Consider the following 24,249-nt stretch of genomic DNA (forward strand, 5'->3'; position numbering starts at 1 on the left):
TGGAGTTGTTTTCCTAGAGCCAGTTGGCTTTTTCAGAGTGCCAGGTCTTGACCTGTTCAGCCCTTTCCTTCAAGCTGAAGGTAATGATAAGTGACCTCCAGCCTTGGCCTTGCAAACTGGGAGGGGTTACAGCAAGTGCTGGTTAACACCCTGTGCTACTGGCAATAGCTTCTGAAGGTGGAGTGGGTAGGAAGAGAGAGTAGCCTGTGAGCCACTTCGTCCTGTGTGACCTCAATTACCAGCCTCAGTCTTAGAGGCCCAAATATAACACTTCCAACATTCCTATAATCAGATCCTCAATCAGGATCCAAGATCGCTTCTTTTCGGGTTCCCAAGGCTGTCGGGTTGCTCTTTTCCCAGAAAGCCTTTTCCAAGGAGTTCGGGGAACAAAGAAACCCACGGGAACAAAATCACCTTTTACTCCTTTGAGGCCTGGGTTTCCTTTTGGACCTCGTTCTCCTCGGAGACCAGGGAACCCTGGCTCTGTGTTCTGTAGGGTTCCAGTCTCAAATGCTGGACCTTCAGGAAAAAGAAGCATAAAAGATTGGCAAGTTACATGAGCCTGGGCTCATCTGACTAGCACAGCAGCTCAGTTACCAAGGCCTGGGTCTTCAAGGCTCAATAACCAGAGCAGAAACAAACAAACAAAAAATCCAAGTCCAGGACCCAAAGTCTGCAGCAAGTCTATCCTCTGTTAGCTCGATTCACTCTACTACTACTTACAGAATGTCTACTATGTTTCAGTCAGTAGACTAGACACAGGGGATACAGGAATGACCAAGGCAGCTTCAGTAACTCAGCAGTCCCAATGTCTATCCCTGAAAATCCTCTTAGGACAAAAGATGAAGTGGGTGCAAGCTGCAGTGGTCATAGAATTTAGGTTACAAAGAAACATGCTGGGCATATTTCCAGTCTTTCTCTTAGAATCTGGAATCTTACACTCAAGTAGAAGATCTAAGTAGAATAAGCCCTCTGGAGGCTTTTAGCAGCCACCTTGAAGATTCAGGCTTAGCTTCCCATTTATGAGGCTGTCAGGACACTCTCCTGGAGCCCTGAGGAGCAGGGAAAGGTTGAAACAGCCAATGCTTCTTCTTCAGGAGCTGCAAGACTGGAGGCCTCGGGGCTGAGAACAGCGAAGGGTGGAAGGAAGTGAGTACTAAAGTCGGAAGGCGTTAGGTAGTGTTTGGTCATCGAGATGGGCCCAGCTTGCTTGTTCCTTGATGAACACTGACTGTTGTGCTTACTAACTTGTAGAAGTAGGGGTCTGACTCAGAGGATGAGGGTGTCATCACTACCCCTCTGCAGTTATCATGTGTCCTGGCTTAGCTGTTTCACCTGTGAAATGCTCCCTCCCTCAAAAATCATGACTGTTCTGCAGTCTGGGTCACACTTGAGTCTCAAGACCAAAGGGAGAAATGAACAACTTACCGGGTGGGCCTGGTAGGCCTGGTAGGCCTGGCAAACCATCTCTGCCAGGGAGGCCAACTGCCCCAATTGTGGTGCGGCCTGGGTTTCCTTGATCCCCCTTCATGCCTGGAACTCCCTGGGGCCCTAGGGCACCTGGGACACCTGGAAGGACAAGCCCACACAAAAATGCAAATCATATCACCCTATTCTTCAGGAGTATTACAATCAGTGGCATACTTTGGAAAACTAACTCCAAGGGAAGAATTTGAGAAAGCATTCACCTTTCTCTTGCATCAGAGTTAGAAGGGTCCTTAGGAATCATCTAGCCTAACCTCTTGGGAAATTGAGGCCCAAAGACATGAGGAAATGTGGGGTGAGGAGCTTCTCAGTGGCAAACCTGAGAGGGAAACTTATATCTCCAGTATCCCACTTCTTGATTTTTTCCACCCTGGTGCTGGGATCAACTGTACCTCCTCCACGTAACTTCTTTAAAAGCACAGGTATCCTTACAGGGGCCTATCTACAAGGAATTTAGAACCTGGTGCTTTTGAAAGTAATGTCTGAGGCTTTATATTTGGGACATCAATGCCTCCCAGACTCTGGCATGCCCTTTGTCTGTTTACTACTATAGAATGACACATGGGTATGCCCCTCTGATGATTGTTTCAAGGGTGTCATCCATAGGATCCTGGGACCACTTAGTGCTTGAGTTAAGCATAGACTAAGGGTCTGGGTACAAACTTTCCTCTGGGCTTTTGTTAGCCCCTTCTAGCAGGAATCAACTGGGATGGCACATCCACAGAAGAGTGACAGGGCTCTGGCAGTCCAACCCAGGTTCCCTCGGGTTGCTGCAAACCTCAGTGACAGTCTGGGATTGCCTGTTTAGCTACGGTACATTACTGAAGCCAAAGGAAAGCTGCTCACCAAGGTCCTACCCTGATATACATCGTGGGCTGGCAGCAGGGAGCCTTCTGAATATAGCTATCTTTCCTTTGACTTTGGTTAAGTATGTAACCAGATCAGAGGTATAGAAGAGGACGCTGGGCACCAGAGAGGATAGAGGACTGATCTGTGTATGGGGTGGGTTAGTTTGTTTCACCTGGTAAAGCTGGTAAGCCAGGGATGCCAGAAGGGCCAGGCGGGCCCTGGATGCCTTCATCCCCTTTAAGGCCTGGGAGGCCTGGCATGCCGGGGTCTCCAGGATAACCTGGCACTGCAATGAAAAAATAAAGCAGTGAGCAAACCCAGAGCAGGCCCACAAATGCCACAAAATGCCTAACAAGAGTTTCAAGGAGATGTCCTCGTGTTAGAAATGCCTTTCTTATCCTTTATAGGTCTCCCAGGTGCTAATGGCCTCATGTGATAAAGAGGCTACTTGAGCTAAGGCTTCACTAGTGTTCAGAACTGGTCTGACCAGGGCTTGCCTTCTGTGGTAAACTCTGGTAAGTACTAGGAAGGTTCTTCTACTACTACCAATCTGCTGTAATACCTCAAACGTCTACCATTTGGGTTAAGGTGTTGAAGTCTACTATTCATGTTATACACATAGGTTTCCTGGGAGTGGAACACAGGAAGTCACTGTCAACTATTAACACCCCAGCTTCAATGAATTTACCAGACAGGGCATGGGCCTGAGAGGGACAAGTTAGGAGACTCTAAGGGGAAGAGGCACTATAGTAGAAGGCTTTGATCAAGCCAGAGGTATCTGGAGACACTGTGCATCTGGGTCTCTGGAGAAGGCAAAGGGAAGAGTTGGGGACACACAGTAACTAGAACAAGGGGAGGTGAAGACAAACTTTCAAAGCATCATATTGTTGAGTACTGTCAACTAATTGCTCCCCTAGCCAAAGATACTTTTCTACTTCCTAGGAAAGTGTCAAGCTCAAGCATGCATGGGATCATGTAGAAGGGACCCTGAGTGTCCCAAAGTACCAGGCTGAAGTCAGCCTAGGTGGAAAGGATATCAATCCTTCCCTAAACATTAGTAGAACCATTTTTAGCAAATCTAGGCCCAGGCCAACCCAAACCTTAGTCTCGGTGAACCCAATAGAAAAATGGAGTGTGGGGCTTTGCCCAAGATAATGGGGTTAGCTTCATTCCCCAAGTTCAGGACCCATGAGGGGCTCTTGGGAGAGTTGGGTTTAGCAGCAATCCAGTGGCTGACAAATTATCCTTTTAACAATTACAGGGGATATAGAATTTAACCCCCTGTCTTTTCTTCTCCATCCAAATCAATGAAAATTTGCACCTGAGATCACAGCACCATCTCTATCAATGAAAACATCGGGGCCTGGCAGACCAATGCCACCCTTTTCACCCTGAAAAGATTAAATACATTAAACACAAATATTTCCATGACCTCATCACGCAAGGTCTATGTGCCCTCAAAGCCATTCCCCAGGAAAACCAAAGGTTCCTTCTTCTGTAACCCCCAATTTCCAGGGCCAACTAGTTCATAGGTTAATTTAAAAGTCCAATAAATTCAAGATGAAGGCGACAAAGCCAGGCCAGAGGCTTGACGCTCAATTGCAAACCTATCAAGGATGAGGGATCCCAATTTTATTTTACAACCTTACTCTAGGATAATTTGCTTCTGGGCCTGGGAAACATCACAGGAATAGACAACATGGCTGCACCCAAGAGGTGCTAAGGAGGGAGCAGAGTTTCAACATTTTTCCCACTCTCAGCAGACCTGGGACTCTGCTACTGTCACTGCCCTTGTTAGTGGGTGATGTTAGGCAGGGGAAATCAAAGGAGTCTTAATGCTCCCAAAAAAGGGACTCAGGTACCAGAATCAGATACAGTGGCATATCCAGGGTGGGGTGGTGGGAGCTATCTGCACCAGGTGCAGGCAATAACGGGATGCATTGTCTGTAGAGAATTTAAAAACTATAATAAAACCACAAAGTTGGCAATTCTAAACAACGTCCATAATAAAATATTCCTCCTTGTAGGGATGGATTTGCTCCTATAGCACCCCCGCCCCCAAATTCATGTTGAAAACCTGATGCTCAAAGTGATGGTATTAGGAGGTGGGGCCTTTGGGAAGTGATTAGGTCATGAGGGCAGAGCCCTCATGATTGGAATCAGTGTCCTTATAAAAGAGGCCCAGAGAGCCAGCTCTCCCCTTCTACCATGTGAGGAAATAGCAAAAAGTAGGAAGTTTGCAAGCCGGAAGAGGGCCTTCACCAGAGCCCAACTATACTGGCACTCTGATCTCAGCCTTCCAGCCTCCAGAACTGTGTGAAATAAATTTCTGCCTTTTAAAAAGCCACCAGTCTGTGATATTTTGTTATAGAAGCCCAAATGGACTGAACAGCATTTATAGTAATTCTTCACACTTCCACCTCCCCAATCCTGCATTTTCACTTCCCAACAACATTACCTTAATTCCTGGGAATCCATTAAGCCCTGGGAAACCTGAGGCCCCCTTCTTGCCCTGTGGCAGAAACATAGTTACAAATAAGTAGAATGTTTAAGAGCCTAAGAGGGGCTGGTCTTTGGATTAGGCTAAGGCAAATGGCACAGGGATCTTGGATGGCATTCCAGGGTATACATAGATTCTACCTGACTCTGGAAGCTGTAAAATGTTCCATAAGGCAATATGGCACTAGGTAGCCAACTTGCACGTTAAGAGGTATAAGGGCCACAAAGCTAGAGATGAATATAAGCAAGCTGCCCTTGCTAGGCCCTGATAACATGTTAAAGAAGTATGACCGCATCATGGCATGGCACCGAAATTAAAACTGAATACAAATCTTCTTTGGTGAAAACAAAAGAAGAAAGTGGCTGAGATTATGCCAATCAAAGGGAGGTGGACAATTTGCATTATAGGCAGCGTCTCCCTTTGGACTGATGACCATGTTAAGTAAAGCAAGGGGGCCTTTTGATTAGGATTTTATACACCAAGGCGTTAATGATGTTAACCAAAATACCTGACTCCCTGGAGGACCTGGGACTCCTTCTAAACCCATGGGACCCTGTAAAGAGAATAGAGGCACCTTAGAAAGATTAATAGCCCACATTAGAGAAAGCCACTAGACTTACATAACAAAGGCATCCAACTGAGTTCAGGATTTAGCGGCTCCTAAAATCAGGTAAGAGAATGTTCCTAGACCTGGCTTAATGACTTCTTTCTAAGCACTAATCCATCAGGCTGAATAGCCACACTGAGCATTTTTAAAAGAGCTAAATAAATGGAAACATTTTAAGTACTAGGTGGAATTTGGTAGAAGGGCTGGGTGGTATTATACTTAGTCTGCCTTAGTTCCAAGTCATGAGATTTTTAAATAGATTGTGGGAGGGCCTCTTGTCTCTCACCCCAAATGCATTCTTTGCTGGTGATTATGTGTTTTCAAGACAAGGGAGTAGGGAAAAGTAGAGAAAGAAATAGCAAGGTAATGGAAGAATATTGCTGAATACTCGAAAGACTCTTAACAAGCTTCATCACCAAGCTAAAAACACAATTCTCTAAAATGCTACTTCTTTAAGGCTAGTGTTGGCCAACTGCTTTCAGCCTAAGACCTAAGTGCCCGAAGCTAGGAATCAGAGGGGCTAACAGTTATTTCTACTCTTGAAATGAGATTATTATTGGAAACTATTGACTTCAAACATCACTCACTATGTTCTAGAACTTCCCAGGCTTGTTTCTGTCCTGTAAAGATTGCACTTTGCCCTCTTCCATTCCTGCAACCCCCCAACCCTTGTCCACATTCCCTCAGGATAGAATGGAATGAAAGTAAGACAACATTCACATCATTCTTCAGTCCAGAAGATAATTAAACATGAGGACAAGGAGAGTAAATAGGTTGAGGAGCCACCTAGTGTAGGGGGGTACATCATTCCTTATTCATGGGAGCCATTAAATCAAGGGAATGGGGCAAAGTAGAGAGGAGGAGGTCTTAGGGACCTGCCAGAGGGTTGAGGAAGAGAAACAAGAGAAGCTTAGATGGCCATCAAGTTACACAACATAAAACACAAACAGGAAAGATAATGGACCAGGTGACTTGATAGACCCAGGCAAGCAATATTCCAGGTTCGTACCCTAGGTCCTGGCAAACCAGGGATTCCCTTTTCTCCTTTCTCTCCAGTAATTCCAAATCCCTAAAGGAAAAAAGAAAACACAAGTTATTCATTTCCTTATAGGTCTCCTGGCACCATCCAAAGCAAGGAGGTAATTTCTAACCAGCTCCACTGTCCCAGTGGGGAGGCTCAGCATGCTGAGGCTCTTGGCACTGCCTGAGAAACACATACGGCCTGAGTATAACTTGGGCCATTCATTCAAGGTTCCCTTTTGGTTCTAGAAGTAACATCTTCTCTCCCAAACACTATTACATGTATTTATAGCAACATGATTAACAGCATAGAAATGATTAAATATTTGATTTTACAGATGGGGAGACTAATACTCAGAGGGCTAAGCATCTTGTATGGGTTACAGAATCAGTGAGACAGTCAGGTCTTCAGACTTCCATTCCAGGGCCCTTTCCATGAGAACAGGCTGCCTTCCACCATCCAGGAGCTTGGTTCTTTGACCCACAATTGAGAATCATGTTAATCCTTGTGGGTCGATACCAGAGGGAAGAGCTTCTGTCCTTTGCAGACATGATGACTGCAACATCCTCTTCAGTGGGAAAGAGTATTTCTATCTAGGCATGGTCTAGAACCCTGCAGACCCTAGGAGCGCTCCAAAGGGGATTGTGATATGGTCTCCAAATCCTCTTGCCCTGCTCACAGGAGGAGAGGGCTTGAAGCCATGGACACAACTTGGGGATTCGCTAGGGACAAGCAGAAATCTAAAAAGCAGAGTAGGTGAGAAAGAGCTTCCTCCTCTCTGGGTTTAAGGCAAGTGGATTCTGGGCCCCTCAGATACAGAAGAGTTCATTACTAAAGTGGATAAAGTCTTTCACGGCAAACTTAATCGAGGCCATTTTGTTGTTATTGTACAAAAGTGGACTTTGTGGAGCATAGATTTTGGCAAACAACATTTAGGCCTATTGTGAGAGTAAAGGAGGCAGTGAAGCTTTCTCAAATGTAAGCTTATGAAAGACGCTGAATGTTGTGGCACATCTCCTCTTGTCCTCTTGATGTGACCTGGCTCAGCTGGTTGCGAGGGCACTGCTCCAATCCTATTTGTAGTTTTTCTTCCTCTTACATACTCAGAGCATTCCCATGGGTACTGAAAGCTGGATGAATAGCCCTTAGCCTTCTAGGCCCAAGGTTTTTTTTTTTAATGTGGGTTGTTTGTTTTGTCTTTTTATTGAGAGGAAAGTGTGTGTCTGTGAAGGGTCCAATTCAAAGCAGGCTTTGGTTCCTACTTGCCTTTTCTCTTTTCTACATCTATAGTTGTGTGTCAAATAGCTCAAACTTTATGCTGAATAGGATTTCTATTTGAAAGGCCTGTGGATCAAACTGAATGCAAACTTATTTGAAATCTTAGTTCTACATCTCAAATTGGAAACCAAGGCATGCTGCCACCTGGTGGAATGTGTCTGTTGGCCTCTGAAGTCAAACACTTCATGCAGCCTTTCCTGGTCTGACCATGGAAGCTAAGGCAGCTCATGCTGCCCCACATCTTAATATGCTACGATGGATTATATACGAAAGTCTGTAAGCAGAAGGTGTACATTGTACTCACTTCAGTCTCCTCCAAGGCACAATACTGCAGGCTGAACATATACAATGTAGTCTAATACATACTTGTTGAATTAAATGGAATAATGACCCAGAGAACAAAACTGTTGCAAAGGGTGAAGGAAAGAGTGTCCAGGAACCATCTCATGCTTCCCACCTATTTTGCCCATAGCTGTAAAGACAAGGGGACCTTGTTCTTTTTCTTCAGAAAGCAGGAGGAAGCTCTGGACTCTTGCTTTCTCAGCGAGAGGGTCTGAGCACTTGCATTACATTGTGAACAAAAATAAATGCATAAAAGGGAAAAAAATTAAAGACAGTAATTTTTATGTGTGGGTTAAAGCCAATAAAATGTAAATGACTTGGCAAGATATTGGGCTGTAGGCTCAGCTTGTCTCCCAGCGCAGGGAGGCGCTGTACAGGGCGCTGCTGAACAAGCTGTTCTAGCAAGATGTCCTGGGACCAGTCCTCATCAAGAGTTGTCCTGCACCCACCGCTCCCACACCCCTTCTCAGCCATGGCTGGGAAAGCCTCACTGGAGCACCAGCTTGGCTATTTACAGGTCTGCTCTCTGGGGCCCTGGTCTCCTGGTATTTTTGGTTCAACGATATTAGTGGCTCTGCAAAAACTCAACTTCAGTCACGTGGCCAGGTGTGAGGGGGGATGATGTAGTCACTGAGACAGGGTGAGGAGGGTGATACGAGAAAAAGGCAAGCTGCAAACACCAGGCTGGGACCAGGGCACGTCAGGCCGCACTGCCCAGTAAAAGACACTCTGCCCACGGGGCCTCAGAGGCATGCTCACTGAGAGGCAGGCTGCCAGCACGGTCACCCTCTGCTCGAACTTCTCCCCCAACCCAAAGCAGGCTCCTCATGGCCCCAGTGAAGGCAATGGAGACGGGCTAAACCCACCTGGACAACAAGGGTGGCATCTCTAACTGGGAAAGGCAGGGGGAGGCTGGAGCATGAAAAGGGGGAGTGAGGCCACAGGGGAGGGGGTGGGAGTGACTTGTGGTAAGATTTTGGAAGCTAAACTGCAGGAATCTCTTCTGCTTGGCACTGCAAGGGTCACTTGAGATTTGAAACTGGAGAGGTGAGGAAAGTTGAGTCTCCTAAACTCTGACCATGCCACGTTGCGACTATTGCCCCTCAGGGTTCCAGGGCCCAGGGCCTAGTTTAAGTCTGTCAAGCTGGGGCTCCTCCTCCAAAGGACCTACCCGAAGTGCCTGGAAAGCCTGGTCTTCAATTGAAGAACCCCACTTGCTTGGTAGTTGCCTCAGATCCACTCAATAGGTACCTCAAGATTTGCGTTTCTTCTCTTCTCTCTCCCCTTATCTCTTTCATTTTGCCTTACTCTCTGTTTGCTTGTCCTTTGGATGAGGGGCATCCAAGTATATGATTCTCTCTGACAATCTCCATGGGAGTAGCTGAGGCCTACAAGTGTGCGTGCATGTGCTGCTGGGGACAGTGGGGTGAAATGTGTGAAGCTGGAGCGGAGTAAGAAAATCAGGGATCTTTGGTCACTGCAGAGAGTGCAAGAGAAAGAAGGTGAGGCATAAATCTGTCAGGTTGGCCACTTAGCAGCTCCTGCAAAGATTTGGGCTCAGAGGGAAAGGGAACAAATAGTTAAAGGGAACATTTTGGATTCCCTACAGATTTCCATCCTCTGCTGCTGCCTTGTTTCTCACTGAGTGTGGATAATTGAAAGGCGTTGCGAGTGCTTTGAGTTTGAGAAGTATGTTTCCTCTGAGAAGCCGAGAGTATCTCAAACACGTTACCACCTTTCTTCTCACAACTTTTCTGTCAGAAGGCACATAAGGTACCTATGAATGTTCTCATTAAGCAGATAGATATTAGGAGCTACATGATTTGGCCAGGGTCACACATCAAATCTATGCCAAAGTGGGCAGAGATCTCTGGTTTCTTGGTTCTCACCCTCTGAAAATATGCTGTGCTATATAAAGGGAGGCATTTTCCAGTTTGGATGTCTTTTCAATCAACTGGGGTTTCTATTTTTCAGCCCACACTGTGAAACACTAGAAATGCTGAGTTTGAAATGGTATTGCAACTTATCACGGTGCCTTGTTGTCAGTCAATCTCTTTCTTTCACAGGACAAAAGGGAACAGGGTGAAAGTGCAGCGGGGGAAATCCTCTGAGGCAGAACAGGGAAGGGAACAGGAGGGAAGGAGCATGAGCCAGTGAACCCGGTAACACCAAAGGAGATGATAAAATCCATCATCACCATGACAAGAACGAACTAGACTGCAGGGGGCAGTATGGTATGGGGAAAAAGGCCTGAATTGGCTAGAATTCAAGAAAGCTGAGTTTCAGTTTCAGCCCTGCTAATAGCTTGCTATGTGACTCTGGACAAATCTCTCCATCTGTTCAGGCCGTGGTTTCCTCATCAGTACAGGGAGATAAGCTTAACCCACCTTGCTTTACTCACGGAGATGATGCAAGGTGACTAGAATCTATGTGAAATGCTCACAAAGAAAGGTGTAAACCTTATTCCCCAACCCACTTGCAATGTACTTTATATCTGTGCTGTCCAATAGAAATACGTGAGCTATTACGTTATTTTAATTTTCCCAGTAGCCACATTAAAAAGTAAAACAAATAAGTAAGATTAATTTTAACAACACTTTATTTAACCAAATATATCATAAATATTGTCATTTCAACATTGACGTAAAAATTTTTAATGAGACATTTTAGATTATTTTTCTCGTACCGAGTTTTGGAAAGCCAGTGCATATTTTTCACTTACAGCACACCTCATTTCAGACTAGCCACATTTCAAGGGCACAGAGGCCATATGTGGCTAGTGGTTCTGGTATTGGACAGCACAGCTTTATACTTTGTAAAGAAACTTCATGTACGTTGTAAGTTGGGCCTCAAAACAGCAGCTATGACCATTGACATATTACAGATATACAGAGAGGTTCAGAGACTTGAAAAAATCCCAGAGCTAGAGATGGGTTTGAAGTCCAGGTGTCCTGTCTCCAACATCAGGGTTCTCTTCCTTTCTGATTCATTAGATACTGAGCTGATTAAAATCAAGGTCATTGAACAGATGATTCTCTGTGCCCCTGTGTTTGTACGAAGCAATACGAATCATCATGAAAGCAACCTGTGCCGCTGGCGCTACTGGCTCTGTTTTCTGGCCACCAGGAGAGACCCAAAGTGTTTCCAACAACTGCAGGGAAGCACTGGAGTCATCTCTCCACACTTTGCCAGCAAGCCGGGGCAGGCCTGGCCATCTTTGATCCATCCGTTTCCCTCCTGACCCCTACATCCAGTCCATGAAAATCTTGTCAGCTCCTCCTTCAAACCGCCCCCTGCGATTCAAGACACATAGTAACCAAATGTAATGTGTGGGCTTTGTGGGATTCTGATTCAAACAAGGCAATTACAGAACAATATATTTATGAGACAATCATAAATCTGAATTCTGACTTGTTAACTGATGTTAAGTAATTCTGATAATTAGTGATGATGATATTATCACTGTTTTTAGAAAGCCCTTATCTCAGAAATACTGAGGTATTTATGATGAAACAATATGTCTGTTATTTGCTTCAGATTGGCCGTGAGCTGCTAATTATTGAAGCTGGGTGATAGGTACACGGGGGATCATTATGCCATTCTCTCCACTTCATATGTGTTTGAAATGTTTCCTAATAAAAAGTTTAAACTTTTTACATTTCAAATCCATGCCCTTCTTTCCATTTCCATTGCTATCACCCTAGTCCAGGCCACCACCATCTCTCGCCTGGACTCTTGCAGTCGCCTCTACTTGCTGTTACCCCCTCCCTCCATCCTCCACTCTCCACCCCCATTACCACCAAAGTCATCGTCTTAAAAACACAAGTCAGAGCCTTCCAATGGCTTCCCATTACATTTAACATAAAAGCCACTTTTTACCTACAAAGGTCTCCACGATCTGGCTCCTGTGTCTCTGCTTGGTTCTTGGCCTTGCTCACTCTGCTCCACCCACTCACCTTCTTGCTGTTCTTCAAAAGCACTGGGCTTTTGCCAAACTCGGGGTCTTGGCACTTGTGGTTCCCTCAGCCAGAAACACTCTTCTCAATCTTCATCTTCACATGACGCGCTCCCTCATAATATGCACTCCCTCAGAGAGGCCCTTCTTGACCACTCTGTCCAAAGTAGCCCACCCCATTCCCTATTCACACTCTATCACTTTACCCTTTTCTATCTTCTATGTGTCACTTACCACTATATGAACTTTTTTTGATTCATTTGTTTACTTGTTTGTTGTCTGTCTCCTCCCTCACTCCCCCATTGGAATATGCTCTCCTCAAGGACAGGGACTTTTACTTAGTTGACTGTTATTTACTGTTGTAGCCTCAGAGTCCAGCAGAATGCCTGACACATGGGGGCCCTCAAAAGGTATTTGTTGAGTGAAAGAATCTAAGCTACATGGGCAGATAGCAACGTGAAGACAGGATTACTAAGATTAACTACCATTTACTGAACAATTGATAAGTGCCAGCCTGTACTAAGCCCTTTTCATGCACATTGTCTCATTTAATTTTTATAACCACCCTGTTATTACATTATTATCTCCTTTTCGTAAGTTAGGAAACTGAAGCCCAGAAAAGTTAAGAAACTTGTGCAAGTTCAATAGCTAGAAACTGGTGAAACCAGAAGTCAAGCCTAGGTCTGTTTTAATTCTAGAGCTTGAGCTAATAACCTCTAAGTTATATAGTCACATGGAGAACCATGCTAATGTCCCTATGGATATGAGAAACAAGAAAATTTCCTTAAATCCCTTCTAAAAATGAAGATGGTGGAATTCCCTACAATGACCATAGGAAGGAGTCTTCCTATTAGCCTTCTATTGCTGTGGCTTTTGTCCAATCAGATCCTTGAATACATGTTGACCAAACAGGGAGACTTACCGGGAGACCTGGAAGGCCGGCTTTTCCTGGGAAACCTTGAAGCCCTGGTTCACCCTGGAAAATCAACCAAGACTCAGTGGGTAGCAGGAGGAAGCAGTGAACATAAAGGAGATGGCTCCCTTGAGCTACTTGGACTGGGGAGTGGGGAACCAAGGGGTATCAGGATTGGGGCAAAAGAGGGTGGTGCAGATTCCCCAGGCTCCCCAACTAGTAACTGCACTAGGATGTCTTACTTTAGGGAGACCTTTGTGGTGTGGGAAGGACGAAGGCTCATGGCAGGGGAAGAAAATGTCTAAAACAGAATCTCAAAAGCTCAGGCTAATTGGGAGACAGAAAGGATTATCATCTGTTTTCTTTCTAGTGGAAGAAGCTGTTTAGTGCGATTTCCTGTAGCAAATTATAGGCTGCAAAGAAATCAATGGTTTTGGGAAAACAGTAACAATTACAATTTGCATAGGGACATATAACACTCTAATCTGTCTTTCCCTGATATGCTAATTTACCTACATGTGCCATAGAAGGGCTCCCTAAGATTTGGGAATGGTCAGGGAGGAAGGTAATCTTTCATATGCTCCCAAACTGTTCCAAAATCAATGATTAGTTTCTGTAAACCTGGAGAAGGCCTGGAGTTGTTGCTTCCACAAAAATAAAATTGAAGAAATGGGACTAAACACCTTTCCCTGTCTGGGTCCCTTGACCACAGGCACAAAATCATAAAACTTAAGGGAACCCCAGGAAGGAAGGGAATTCAGGTTACTGAAAGATATCTGCACACCTTAACAGCATACAGCCATTCAAATACAACCATGTGTACACTGACTCCCAGCAAAATACAGATTATAAAATATCTCTGTTGAACAGGTCTACAGCCTCAGCTCTGGTAGTTCATATCAGGTGAATTAGGGCATCTACTGTCACTTGGTGACAGTATATCCTATTTGCAGGGACAAGTTTTGAGGGCAAATAACTTCTTTAAACAAATAACTCAAAAGCAACCATTTATACCCCTGGTGTTCTGTTGCAGTGCTTTGGGGACATCATAAGTATTGAGAGAGTTGGGAGTTAGGAGGAAAAAACCTAACCATTTAATGTTTGTTTTAAGTTAATCAGCATCTTGATAATTCAATCTGCAAAGCTAAATCACAGAAAAAACCACTTAAATGAATACTCAGAAACCCAGGCACACTCATATCCACTCACCAAAAAACAGACTTTTAAGAAAGCTTGTCATAATGGACAAAACAAAGATGCGTTACCCTTACAAACAAAAAAATCCATTACCCAGAACCCTCTATCTCCAGTATAGTCTGGTTATTAGAGTTGAGTCTAGCCTTAATAGGGAAGGGCTTATTAATTTTTCCTGTTTTTAAATGTTCACTACCTTGGATCCTTTCTTCCCTTTGGGAAACCCCATAAATTCCAGTTCTCCAGTAGATGGTGGGGGTCCTGCAGGGCCAGGGAGGCCAACATCCCCCTGTAAGATCAAAGGGAATGTTAGCAAAGCAGAAACCACACAGGCCATTTCTCCAGAGAGTAGGTTTGCCCTCTGGGTGTAATTCACAAATAAACTGTCCATTACTTTGGCCTCTTCACCCTCACCCTTGCATCAATGAGGAAACAAAACTATCAGTGCCAAGGGGTGAGAAGAATTATAAGTCTGACCAAATGCAGTTTGTACCAGCACTGCAGAGGGAGGAAGCAAGATGGATAAAAGGAAACTGCAGGTTCATGGTTGCCATGGTCATGCATGAAAGGGTGTTCAGAAGAGAGTAAAAAAGGAGTTTGAGCAAGGTGAATAGCCACCCCTCGGCAACAGTGACCAGACTCTAATTGGTCCAATCCTTGCCAAAAGCACAAGCAGAGCTAGTGAAGTCCATGTTGGAACATTGGAAGCTGGATTTCCTCTTCAAAGGCAGTACAGTCTACAAGAGGCAGGCATAAAGACTGGGGAGGGCAAGCTTCCAATCTCCCTCAAGGGCTCTCAAATCACTACACAGTTTGTACAGAGGGAAATAGGAGAATGAGGGAAAGGAAATAGAAGAAAATGGTGAAAGAGAGGTTAAGGACGAAAGACAGAGGAGGAGGAGGAGAAAGAGGAGGGAAGAAGAGAAGGAGGAGGAAGAGGAAGGATGGAGGGAAGAAGAGAAGCAGAGAAAGGAAAGAGAAGATGACACAATATATAAAACACTAGGAAAATACCCAGGAGGAAGGAAGAGGGAATATATTTCAAGACAGTATGTTTGTAAGACATACACACTTCACAGGTAGGAAGCAGGAAATCTACAATATTTTGAAGGAAAAAGACCACAATAACCTATGTGCACATACAGCCCTCAAGGGATCCCACCAGAGGATCTGCGTGGGGTGGGAAAAGCTCATTTCCCAAGGCATAGATCCAAATCCCCTTACACAAGCAGGCACATGTGTATAGCCAGAGATGTTTCTTGGAGCATATGGAATGCAGATTGTATTTTCCAAAATCTATTTACCTTGGCTCCTTTCTCTCCTTGGAAACCTAACCCCATATTCCCCTGGGGCACAGGGGTGCAGGGAGGAAAAAAAAAATCAATTACTAAACAAGCTTCAGGAACTTAAATTAGAATGCAGTCTTTTTACCAGAAAGTGTGTTTAACCAAACCAGAATATCTCTGGGAAAACTAGAGTACTTAGTGGTAGGAGGCCAAATACCCCAAAGATAAAGTATACTTACATCAGGACCAGGGAAACCGGGGGGGCCTGGAGGACCCTATATTAAAAATGAAAGGAAAGGGTTAGCACTTGTTAGTTTCAGCCAAAAAAAACTTGGGTATGTTGAGAGTCATTGGAGATAAGTTCCCCACCCCCTTGGCTTTGGTGTAGCAGATTCTAGCTCCCTTTCCTATGATGCCTTTTTTTTTTATCTCCTTTGAAATCTCCCCACTGACCTGACAACCATGCTACCAAGCACGTTCATGCTAATGTAGTGAAAACTTCATGAGTCATTCCTTATAATAGGCCAGAAATTTAAAAATGATGATCTTTTGTGAAGCTAAACCAAAGCAATCAGTAGTGGAATTTCATGCACTGGAGAGAGAACAATCTGAGGACAGGACTCGCCCAGAACCACACAGATGACTGGCTCTGTTCTTCTAGGCCAGTGATGGCAGCTAGGTTTGGTATCAGAAAGATAGGTAGGTAGGGAGAGCTGTCCAAGGTGCAGTGTTAAGAAGGATTTTGGAACTTTTTCTGTGTTTAGTGTCAGTGACATTGGTGGTGGTATGATTAACTAGCAGTGCCTGTCATGGGTGAGGAGAATGGAAGGTGGCAATAGATGTGCCAGGTATCTGCCATCCTGGGCTATACTTTAGGTTGAGCTAGACTAGGAGGCTTTGGAAGCACAGAGTGGATGGTCAGAAAGACTCTGATAAATAAAGACAACAAATAGCTCCTTACAAGAGCATGCTTCACTTTAATCCTCCAAGAATGGAAGTTGCCTTTCCCCACTAGGAGGGCCTACCTTTACATAGGCTTACATTTAACCCATGGTCTGGTGAGGAAAGCATTCATGAGAACACTGTGATCACATGGTAGATTTAAGTTGGTCTTACTTGTGCTCCTGGTGGTCCTATGGGTCCTACAGCTCCTGGAGATCCGGGTGCTCCTTGTGGCCCCTGGAGAGGCAAGTTTTTACCAAGATGAAAAAAAGCAAGAAGTATCTCAATAAAAATGAAAATATATGTCCCCAAGAATTGCATGAGAATGTTCATAGCAGTTTGATTCATGATAGTAAAAAATTAGAAATGGCCCAAGTGTCCATTGATACAAGGATTGATAAATAAACTGGGATACATCCATAGAGTGGAATAAATAACAATAAAAAGTAACAAACTACCATATATGAAACAATCTGGGTGAATCTCAAAAGCATTGTGCCAAGTGATAGAAGCTAGACCCAAAGGCTACCTATTGTATTATTCTCTTTATATGAAGTGCTGGGACAGGAAAAATCTATGACGAAAACAAAATAAGAACAGTGGTTGCCTTTGGGGTGGGGTGGGGTGGGGGCAGGCATTGACCAGGAAAGGCAGAAGGGAACTTCATGAGGCGATGGGAATATTCTATACCTTAAGAGGGGTTAGGGTTACACAGGAGTAAGCATTTGTCAAAACTCAGCAAATGGACATTTAAGATTTTTGTATTTTATTGTATGTAAAGTTTACATAAAAATTGTAAACAAATTTTGAAGTCCAGCTAATGATAGGCATGCTGTAGTATTTAGGGGTAAGAATACTGTTGTCTGCAATTTACTTTGAAATGCATCAAAAATAAGATGGATTGATGGATGGATAGAGAAGGATAGATGAATAGAAGTGGGAGGCAGTATGTATAGTAAAATATTAATGGTATAGGTGTTCACTGCAATATTCGTCCAACTTTGCTCTATATTTGAAAATTTTCATATTAAAGTGATGTAAAAAACACAAATTGAAAAAAGAAAGCAAAACAGTTACATTAATATCAGAGAAAGTAGACTTCAAGACAAAGAATATTACCGGAGATAAAGAGGGGGCATTTCATAATGATAAAATAGGTGAATTCATCAAGAAGACATAACAGAGGCTGGCCCGGTGGCACAGCAGTTAAGTTTGCACGTTCTGCTTCGGCAGCCCTGGGTTCGCCCGTTCAGATCCTGGGTGCAGACCTACGCACCGCTTGGCAAGCCATGCTGTGGCAGGCAACCCACATGTAAAATAGAGGAAGATTGGCATGGATGTTAGCTTAGGGCCACTCTTCCTCAGCAAAAAGAGGAAGATTGGCGGCAGATGTTAGGTCAGGGTTAATCTTCCTCAAAAAAAACAGAAAAACAAAAAATGAAGACAGAATAGTCTTAGATGTCTATGCACCTAAAAGCAGAGCTTCAAAACACATGAAGAAAAACCTGACAGAACTGTAAGGAGAAATAAACAAATCTACAATTATAGTTGGAGATTTTAACATCCCTCCCTCTGTAATTAATAGAAAAATTAGACCAAAAACATCACTAAGAACATAGACGATCCAAACAACATTATCAACTACCTTGACCTAACAGATATTTTTTATTTTTTAGATTACTATACACCAAACCAGCCGAATGAATACATATGCTCTTCAAGTGCATATGGAACATTCACCAAGATAGTTCCATATGCTGGGCCATAAAACAAAATTCAACAAATTTAAAAAGATTGAAATCATACAGAATGTGCACTCTAACTGCAATGAAATCAAATAATAGAAAGATATCTGGAAAGTTGCCAAATATTTGGTAATTAAACAACACACATCTCCGTCAGTCAAAGAAAAAATCAGAAGGGAAACTAGCAGTAACTAGACTTATTGTGGTGATCATTTCGCAGTGTACACAAATATGGAATAAGAAGAGAAACTAGGAAATATTTTGAACTGAATAATAACAACAGTACTAAAAGCAAGATGATGAAATCTGAAGAGAAAGATGGCATGGAGATAAGTACGGCCCGATTAAACTGGGGGAGCAGTAATAAGGTGATATGTGCTTAGGTAGGGCATGGAGAGGCTAAGTGAAGCAGAGCCTTAGACAGGAGGAAGAGAAAGTAGGGGTTCAAAGCTTCCTCAGGAGTGTATGATAGTAGAACATTGCTTTGACTGTAACTAATAACCTGTGGTCTCCTTACTGATCACAAATCACTTAATCAGCCACCAACTGCCCTTCCCCAAATCTGACTGGTTTATTTATCATGCCTGTGTAGACGAACACTGTACCTTTGTGGGCAGGGAAATGAATCTCTAAGAGACGCTATGCAGCAAATACAATGGATGTCATCCCACAAATTTAGTTAACACACCATCTAAGCCAGTGTTGTTTAGCTCTAGAGGACCTGTACGCCCTTGGTCCCTATTCATCGCTGTTTGCATGTGTGCTTGCATACATCCTGTTTATTGTCTACAATTTTTCACACTACTCTCTCTGTTTGGAAAGCCTCCTCCCACTGCCAGCCAGCCTAAATATCACCCACACTTCTCAGAGGCCACCTTCTCTATCTTAGATATAAAGTCTCTGATGATATATCCTTAGGCGGACAGCATCTCTTCCTTGAAGCTGTTGTGGAATTCCTATGCCACATTCCTACTAGTGTTTCACATTCTGGGGGGTTGGGGGCAGAGACTATGTCTGCATTGTCTCAGGGGTCACTTGTAGCACTTTGCTGATAGTAGGCGCTCAATATCTGTTCTGGAATGAAAGAAGAAAGGAACCTCAATACAGGAAAAAAGGAGGAAAAAAAGCGCTTTTCTTAAGCCACTTCAAAGGCAAGTGATGACAATGTGGAAACTGAAGGAAAAAGAAAGCTTTTATTAATAAAACTCATGGCCTTTCATGGACTCAATATTATTAAGAGTCTCTAAAAGGAACTTCTATATGGAATGCCTTTTAAAGCAGAGTGTTCTGCTTCTTTTGTTTTACCCACAGCACTCTGAACACACAGAAAACACTTAGTAAATGCCTGCTGAATGAAAGGCAACATTCTTTCCTAACACATCCCAGAGAGTATGTAGGCCCCTGGCCTAAAGGCCTGAAAGCCTGCCTGCTGTGTAACTTGAGGTGGACAGTCCATGGTCTCAGTCCTTTCTCACCTGGAAAATGTCAATAGCATGACCTACTCTACCTCAACTCTATGGATTTTCCTTGAGAAGTTCTAAAAAGACCTTCAAACACCATAGAGAAGAATGAAAAAGGACCACCAGTAACTGTTGACTAAACATTGAGAGCTCAACACATAAATAACTTACAGTGACTCCATCCAGTCCGGGCAGTCCAGGATCCCCCTGAGAAACAGACAAAGACCGGACACGGAAGAGATTAATAAATTAAGCCTGTGGTATTTCATAGATAACTGACCTAAGATTCCTGGGCACAGAAACGCATTGCTCAAGCTTGGGCCTCCTCTGTCAAGGTATTGTGTTTTAAATAATGCATGAATTGAAGATATTGAACCATTTACTTTTTCTTTTCCTAAGACAAATCTGGACTCTAGGAGACACATATTATAGTCTTGGTTAAACAGGATTTCATATTTTAGTTGGATTAATTAATTTTCACCTTTGCTAGGAAGCTATCAACTAGAAACCGCTTCTGTGAGCTGGTGATTTTTCTGTTCCTTTTGGAGGAAAAGCAAAGCTACCTTCCCCGTGTGCCTTCATCCCCAGAGAATCTGTGCCCATATGTATACAATGCAAATCAGACAGTTCAAGGGAGAACCAACAGAGCATACAGTCTCTGATTACGTTTTAATTACTTTGCAGCATCTTAAGTCACTGTATGAATCTGTAATATAACCATCTTGTGGAAATTGCTGTGTTCCACTGGGTCCAGGGTCTCTTTGATTTTTGGCAAAACCATTTAATCAATGTTAGCTATGACAATGGCCATATTTTGACATCTGCTTGTCTTACCCCACTTGGCTTACGGTCAAAAATCAGCTCTCTGCAGCATGGAAAGAGCACTGCCTGGGTTTTAGCTCTTCAGTAAACTGGCTGTGTGACTCTGAGCAAGTCACATAGCCTCAGTGTACCTCAGTTTTTCTATCTGTAAAATGAGCAACGTGAATCCGACAAGCATGAAGTCCTTTCCGAGTCTAACATTCTATCTTCTGCTAAGGCATCTATAGCCAAGAGCCCAAACCCTGTACTTTCTCCAGTTCTCAGCCACCCACCCCCATCACTGCCTTCCAAAGTGATTTCCAATGTTCCTGGCTCTGTGCATGGATGGAAGACAGAAAGGAGCCAGCCTCAGCTGAGTGAGCTCAGGTGCATTTTCCCCTCCGAAGTTGAGCACATAGATTCCCATCTGCTACCAGAGAAACGATGGGTTCGCTTTCCACTTTGCAAGGGAATAGGGTCAATCATTTGGCACCAGCGTTTACTGGGGGCCCACAGGATACCAGGCAGCATACACCGAGAGTACAGTCACAAGAATACAGAAGGTTCTTGTCAATTCTGGGAAGAGATGAAAGTTTCCAGCAAGCTGCCAAGTTGATAGGCAACTTTTGCAGACAGCCAGGGCCCCAGCTAGGGTGATGGGCTGGTGTGCAGGTACAGAAAAGGGTGGGGCTGGGATTCTGGCCTGGTGGCCATGCTGAGATGGGCAGAAACATACACAGTTTCAAGCCAAGGTATACAGACATCAAGGATTCTAGAGCAGACAAACAGTTTCTGCCTCCAGGAAATGTCTTGGCTTCTCAAAGAAACTGATACCCATGCAAACTGTTTGTTTGCTGATCTGTCTCCTAGTTTTGGTCTAGATCCTACAAAGCAAATCTCTTTGACAGTATGGTTGCAAACATTTCTGTCAATGTTTCTACCACAAAAAGTTCCAGATCCTTTTTAAATCCAGCTTGCTCTGCTCCTTAAATAGAGACACAGATGCTAGTTCTGGAAATGTTTTTATTGGAGGCGGCGCCCAATCCTGGGGAACTCAGTTGTCTGCCTTAGAGGCTCTTACCTTCATTCCTTTGAAACTACCTTGGGCAAAGACAGGTTCACCTTTAGAGCCCTTCTGACCAGGAAGGCCCTAAGTAAAACAAGAAAAACTTGTGAAGAAATGCACACATACACAGTTTTATTAATAGTATAATCTAATCAGATAGAAGATAGAGCATCAAGAGCCTGAAAGTATGTGGCTTATTCTATGGCAGAATTGGCTGTGCTAAGGGGTAAAGTTCACCCCCCAAACAGGTGCTATGTCTCAAAGCTGTATGCCTGCTTCCCCAACCCCCAAATTAGAAGTCTGGAAAGGGATTAGAAAGTTGGAGACTTGAATCTATTCAGGGCACTGATTTGAACATCCACATATAATACACATGTCATTCATAAGCCTATAGCTCACCTGTTCCACCTCTCATAGGTATAAGTCACTGATGTGGCCTTTGTCTAGGACAGAGGTCAGTGAACTTTTTCTCTAAAGAGCCAGATAGTAAATAATTTAGGCTTTGTGGGCCATATCTGGGCTCTGTCCCATATTCTTCTTCTCTTTTTCTCCACAATCTTTTGAAAACACAACAAGAAGCCACAGGTCAAAGGTCACATGGGCCAGTTTGCTGACCCCTGGACTAAGAGATATCTACAAAGCCATCTCTGTCTTGTGTTTCTACCATACAACTTCAGCTTCAGCTTCAACACCTGTCCAAGAGGCTGGTGTGTCTCACTGTTAACAGGGAGAACAATTCAAAGTATGCCCAACCCGTCTATCAACCAGACTTTTTACTGTCTCAGGGGCAGATGCTGGCTAATGTCTGCTATATGTTGTTCTCCTTGGGAAAATCAACCTCCCTACACCTAAAGGGAAGTCAGGATGAGTATCGGGGGTAGGGCTAAGCTCTAGGGATGGAAGCGTTAATTGAATGATGTATTCCCTGAGCTCAAGGATCACAGGTGTAATAAAAGAACAGTGTGGTCCCAGAAGTACAAACTATTTTCTTTCCTAACACTTCCTGTTTCCCCTTATTCTTGTGGCCACTACTTTCATCAAAGAAGCTTCAAAGAATATCCACTCAGGATTCAGCAGGGTTAGTAAGGTTCAGTTTAGTAAAATACACGCCCAAGTTCCTATTTAGGCTTAAGGGGAAGTTTAGGGAGAGGATTAGGTTTTACCCTTGTCCTTTGCCTGTCAGGAGATGTTTATAACCTCAAGATTTCTTTTCTCTCTCTTGGGGGAAGCATATGGTTACTTCTCTAGATTTCCATTCTCTTAACATAGATGTGATTTATTCTCCTCCCCTGTTGCCATGGCAGTGTTTGGAGCCCTTTGTGACTCATATAGCTCATACTATGTTGGTAATAGATCTTTCTCCCCCCCCCCCCATGCTACATATTGGTTTGGTCCTTAGATGTCAAGGTCCTTTATGCAAATCTGGAGCTTGTGCTTTGTCTGTCTCACTCTTTCACACATATCCCTAAACCCACAATGTGGTCACTGAAGGCACTGGTGCTGCTCTTCTAGTAAAATGCCAATAAATTCATGTAGCTATAGAATCTGTCTAATAGATAGTGTGATTTCTAGCTAAATATATCATATCAGTATCCTTATTAGTTTAGATTATTTCAAGTGAGGCTGAGAATGGGCTTGAAATGTGTTATTTTTCTCTTTCCAGCCACTTGTAAAAGCAGCCTTGCAATGGCATGGTATCTATTAGAGATCCTTTATATCCAAATATTTGAGCCCTATCTGGATGAATTAAATTAAATAAAAGTGGTGACACCGGGATCAAATAAATGCCTTATCAATCCCAGAACCAAGGGTTATGATGTGGAGAGCGTGGGCAAGGGGACAAACTATGTCAGTGTATAGTAGGATTTCTCAGCTATTTCTCACTTTGCGACAGTTTGGAACAGATGGTTCCTTGATGTTGGGGGGGGCGTGCTGTCCTGTGCCAGTAGTATACCCCCAGTTGTGATGACCAAGAATGTCAATAATAACTGTCAAATATCCCCTGGGGGAGGGGGACAAAATCACTGCTAGTTAAGAATCACTGGTATAGATCAAGCTTGCCAAGTCCTCTGAGTCATTGTTAGTGCTTCCATGATCCCACATAAGCCTTCCAAGTACTATATTTGCCAATATCGTCTGATGTGGGAACATGTCAAAGAGCCCAAGCATGTACTTTGCCCTGAAATTTACTACAGTCTTTTAACAATCTTGCCAACTCTGAAAGCATCATGAAAAAAAATAAACCCTAAGTAGCGTAGCATGTGTACACCCCTCTGCAACTGGTATTCTTCTTTAGACTTTTAATGTTGTGGTGCTGCCAGCACAGACTTCTGCACTGGACAAGGGGCTGCAGTGGTTGCCCCACAGATGCTTAATGAGATCCCCAGAAAAGCAGAAAAAGTGCACATCTGAGAACAAGCAAAGCCATTTGAAATAATGTACAAAGATCTGGCAGTGTACCGGTGGTCCGAGAAGCCCAGGGTAGCCATCAGGGCCTGGAAATCCAACAGCTCCTTGAGTTCCATTACAGCCATCCAGGCCAGGTGGGCCTCTGGGCCCTGGCTGTCCGGGGTGGCCCTGTTTAAAGAGAAAAGCAGGTATCAAGTCAGCCACAGGACTCTCAGTTACTCCACAAGCTCCACAGTGAGAGAAGCCAAGTATGCTGTCAAACTCTGGCTCCTTGTCCACTCCTTTAGCTCCATCACCTATGCTCTCATAGCTTTCCTATATACTCAGGTGTATGTGGCAGATGACAGCTCAATGTTTCCTCCCAAAAAGATCAATGCTTTAATATGATCCAAACTG

The 24,249-nt window shown here is 43.8% G+C and overlaps 1 protein-coding gene across 9 annotated transcripts in view; it reads right to left on the reverse strand.

The window, feature by feature from the left end:
• The window catches only part of COL4A6 (collagen type IV alpha 6 chain), a 256,618-nt gene that overhangs the window by 32,583 nt on the left and 199,786 nt on the right, over window positions 1-24,249 (reverse strand). For all 9 annotated transcript variants that reach the window (XM_070256859.1, XM_023633922.2, XM_023633924.2 and 6 more), the window contains 15 exons: window positions 23,905-24,021; window positions 21,460-21,528; window positions 19,749-19,784; window positions 16,547-16,609; window positions 15,670-15,705; window positions 15,449-15,490; window positions 14,341-14,433; window positions 12,960-13,013; window positions 6,451-6,510; window positions 5,343-5,387; window positions 4,793-4,846; window positions 3,656-3,725; window positions 2,507-2,620; window positions 1,429-1,569; window positions 415-519 (listed from right to left, as the gene is read on the reverse strand). In XM_070256859.1, coding sequence (XP_070112960.1) covers window positions 415-519; window positions 1,429-1,569; window positions 2,507-2,620; window positions 3,656-3,725; window positions 4,793-4,846; window positions 5,343-5,387; window positions 6,451-6,510; window positions 12,960-13,013; window positions 14,341-14,433; window positions 15,449-15,490; window positions 15,670-15,705; window positions 16,547-16,609; window positions 19,749-19,784; window positions 21,460-21,528; window positions 23,905-24,021 — 1,099 coding nt within the window. The remainder of the gene's footprint in view (window positions 1-414; window positions 520-1,428; window positions 1,570-2,506; window positions 2,621-3,655; window positions 3,726-4,792; window positions 4,847-5,342; window positions 5,388-6,450; window positions 6,511-12,959; window positions 13,014-14,340; window positions 14,434-15,448; window positions 15,491-15,669; window positions 15,706-16,546; window positions 16,610-19,748; window positions 19,785-21,459; window positions 21,529-23,904; window positions 24,022-24,249) is intronic.

Source organism: Equus caballus, chromosome X, assembly GCF_041296265.1.
Source record: "Equus caballus isolate H_3958 breed thoroughbred chromosome X, TB-T2T, whole genome shotgun sequence".
Classification (NCBI taxonomy): Eukaryota; Metazoa; Chordata; class Mammalia; order Perissodactyla; family Equidae; genus Equus; species Equus caballus.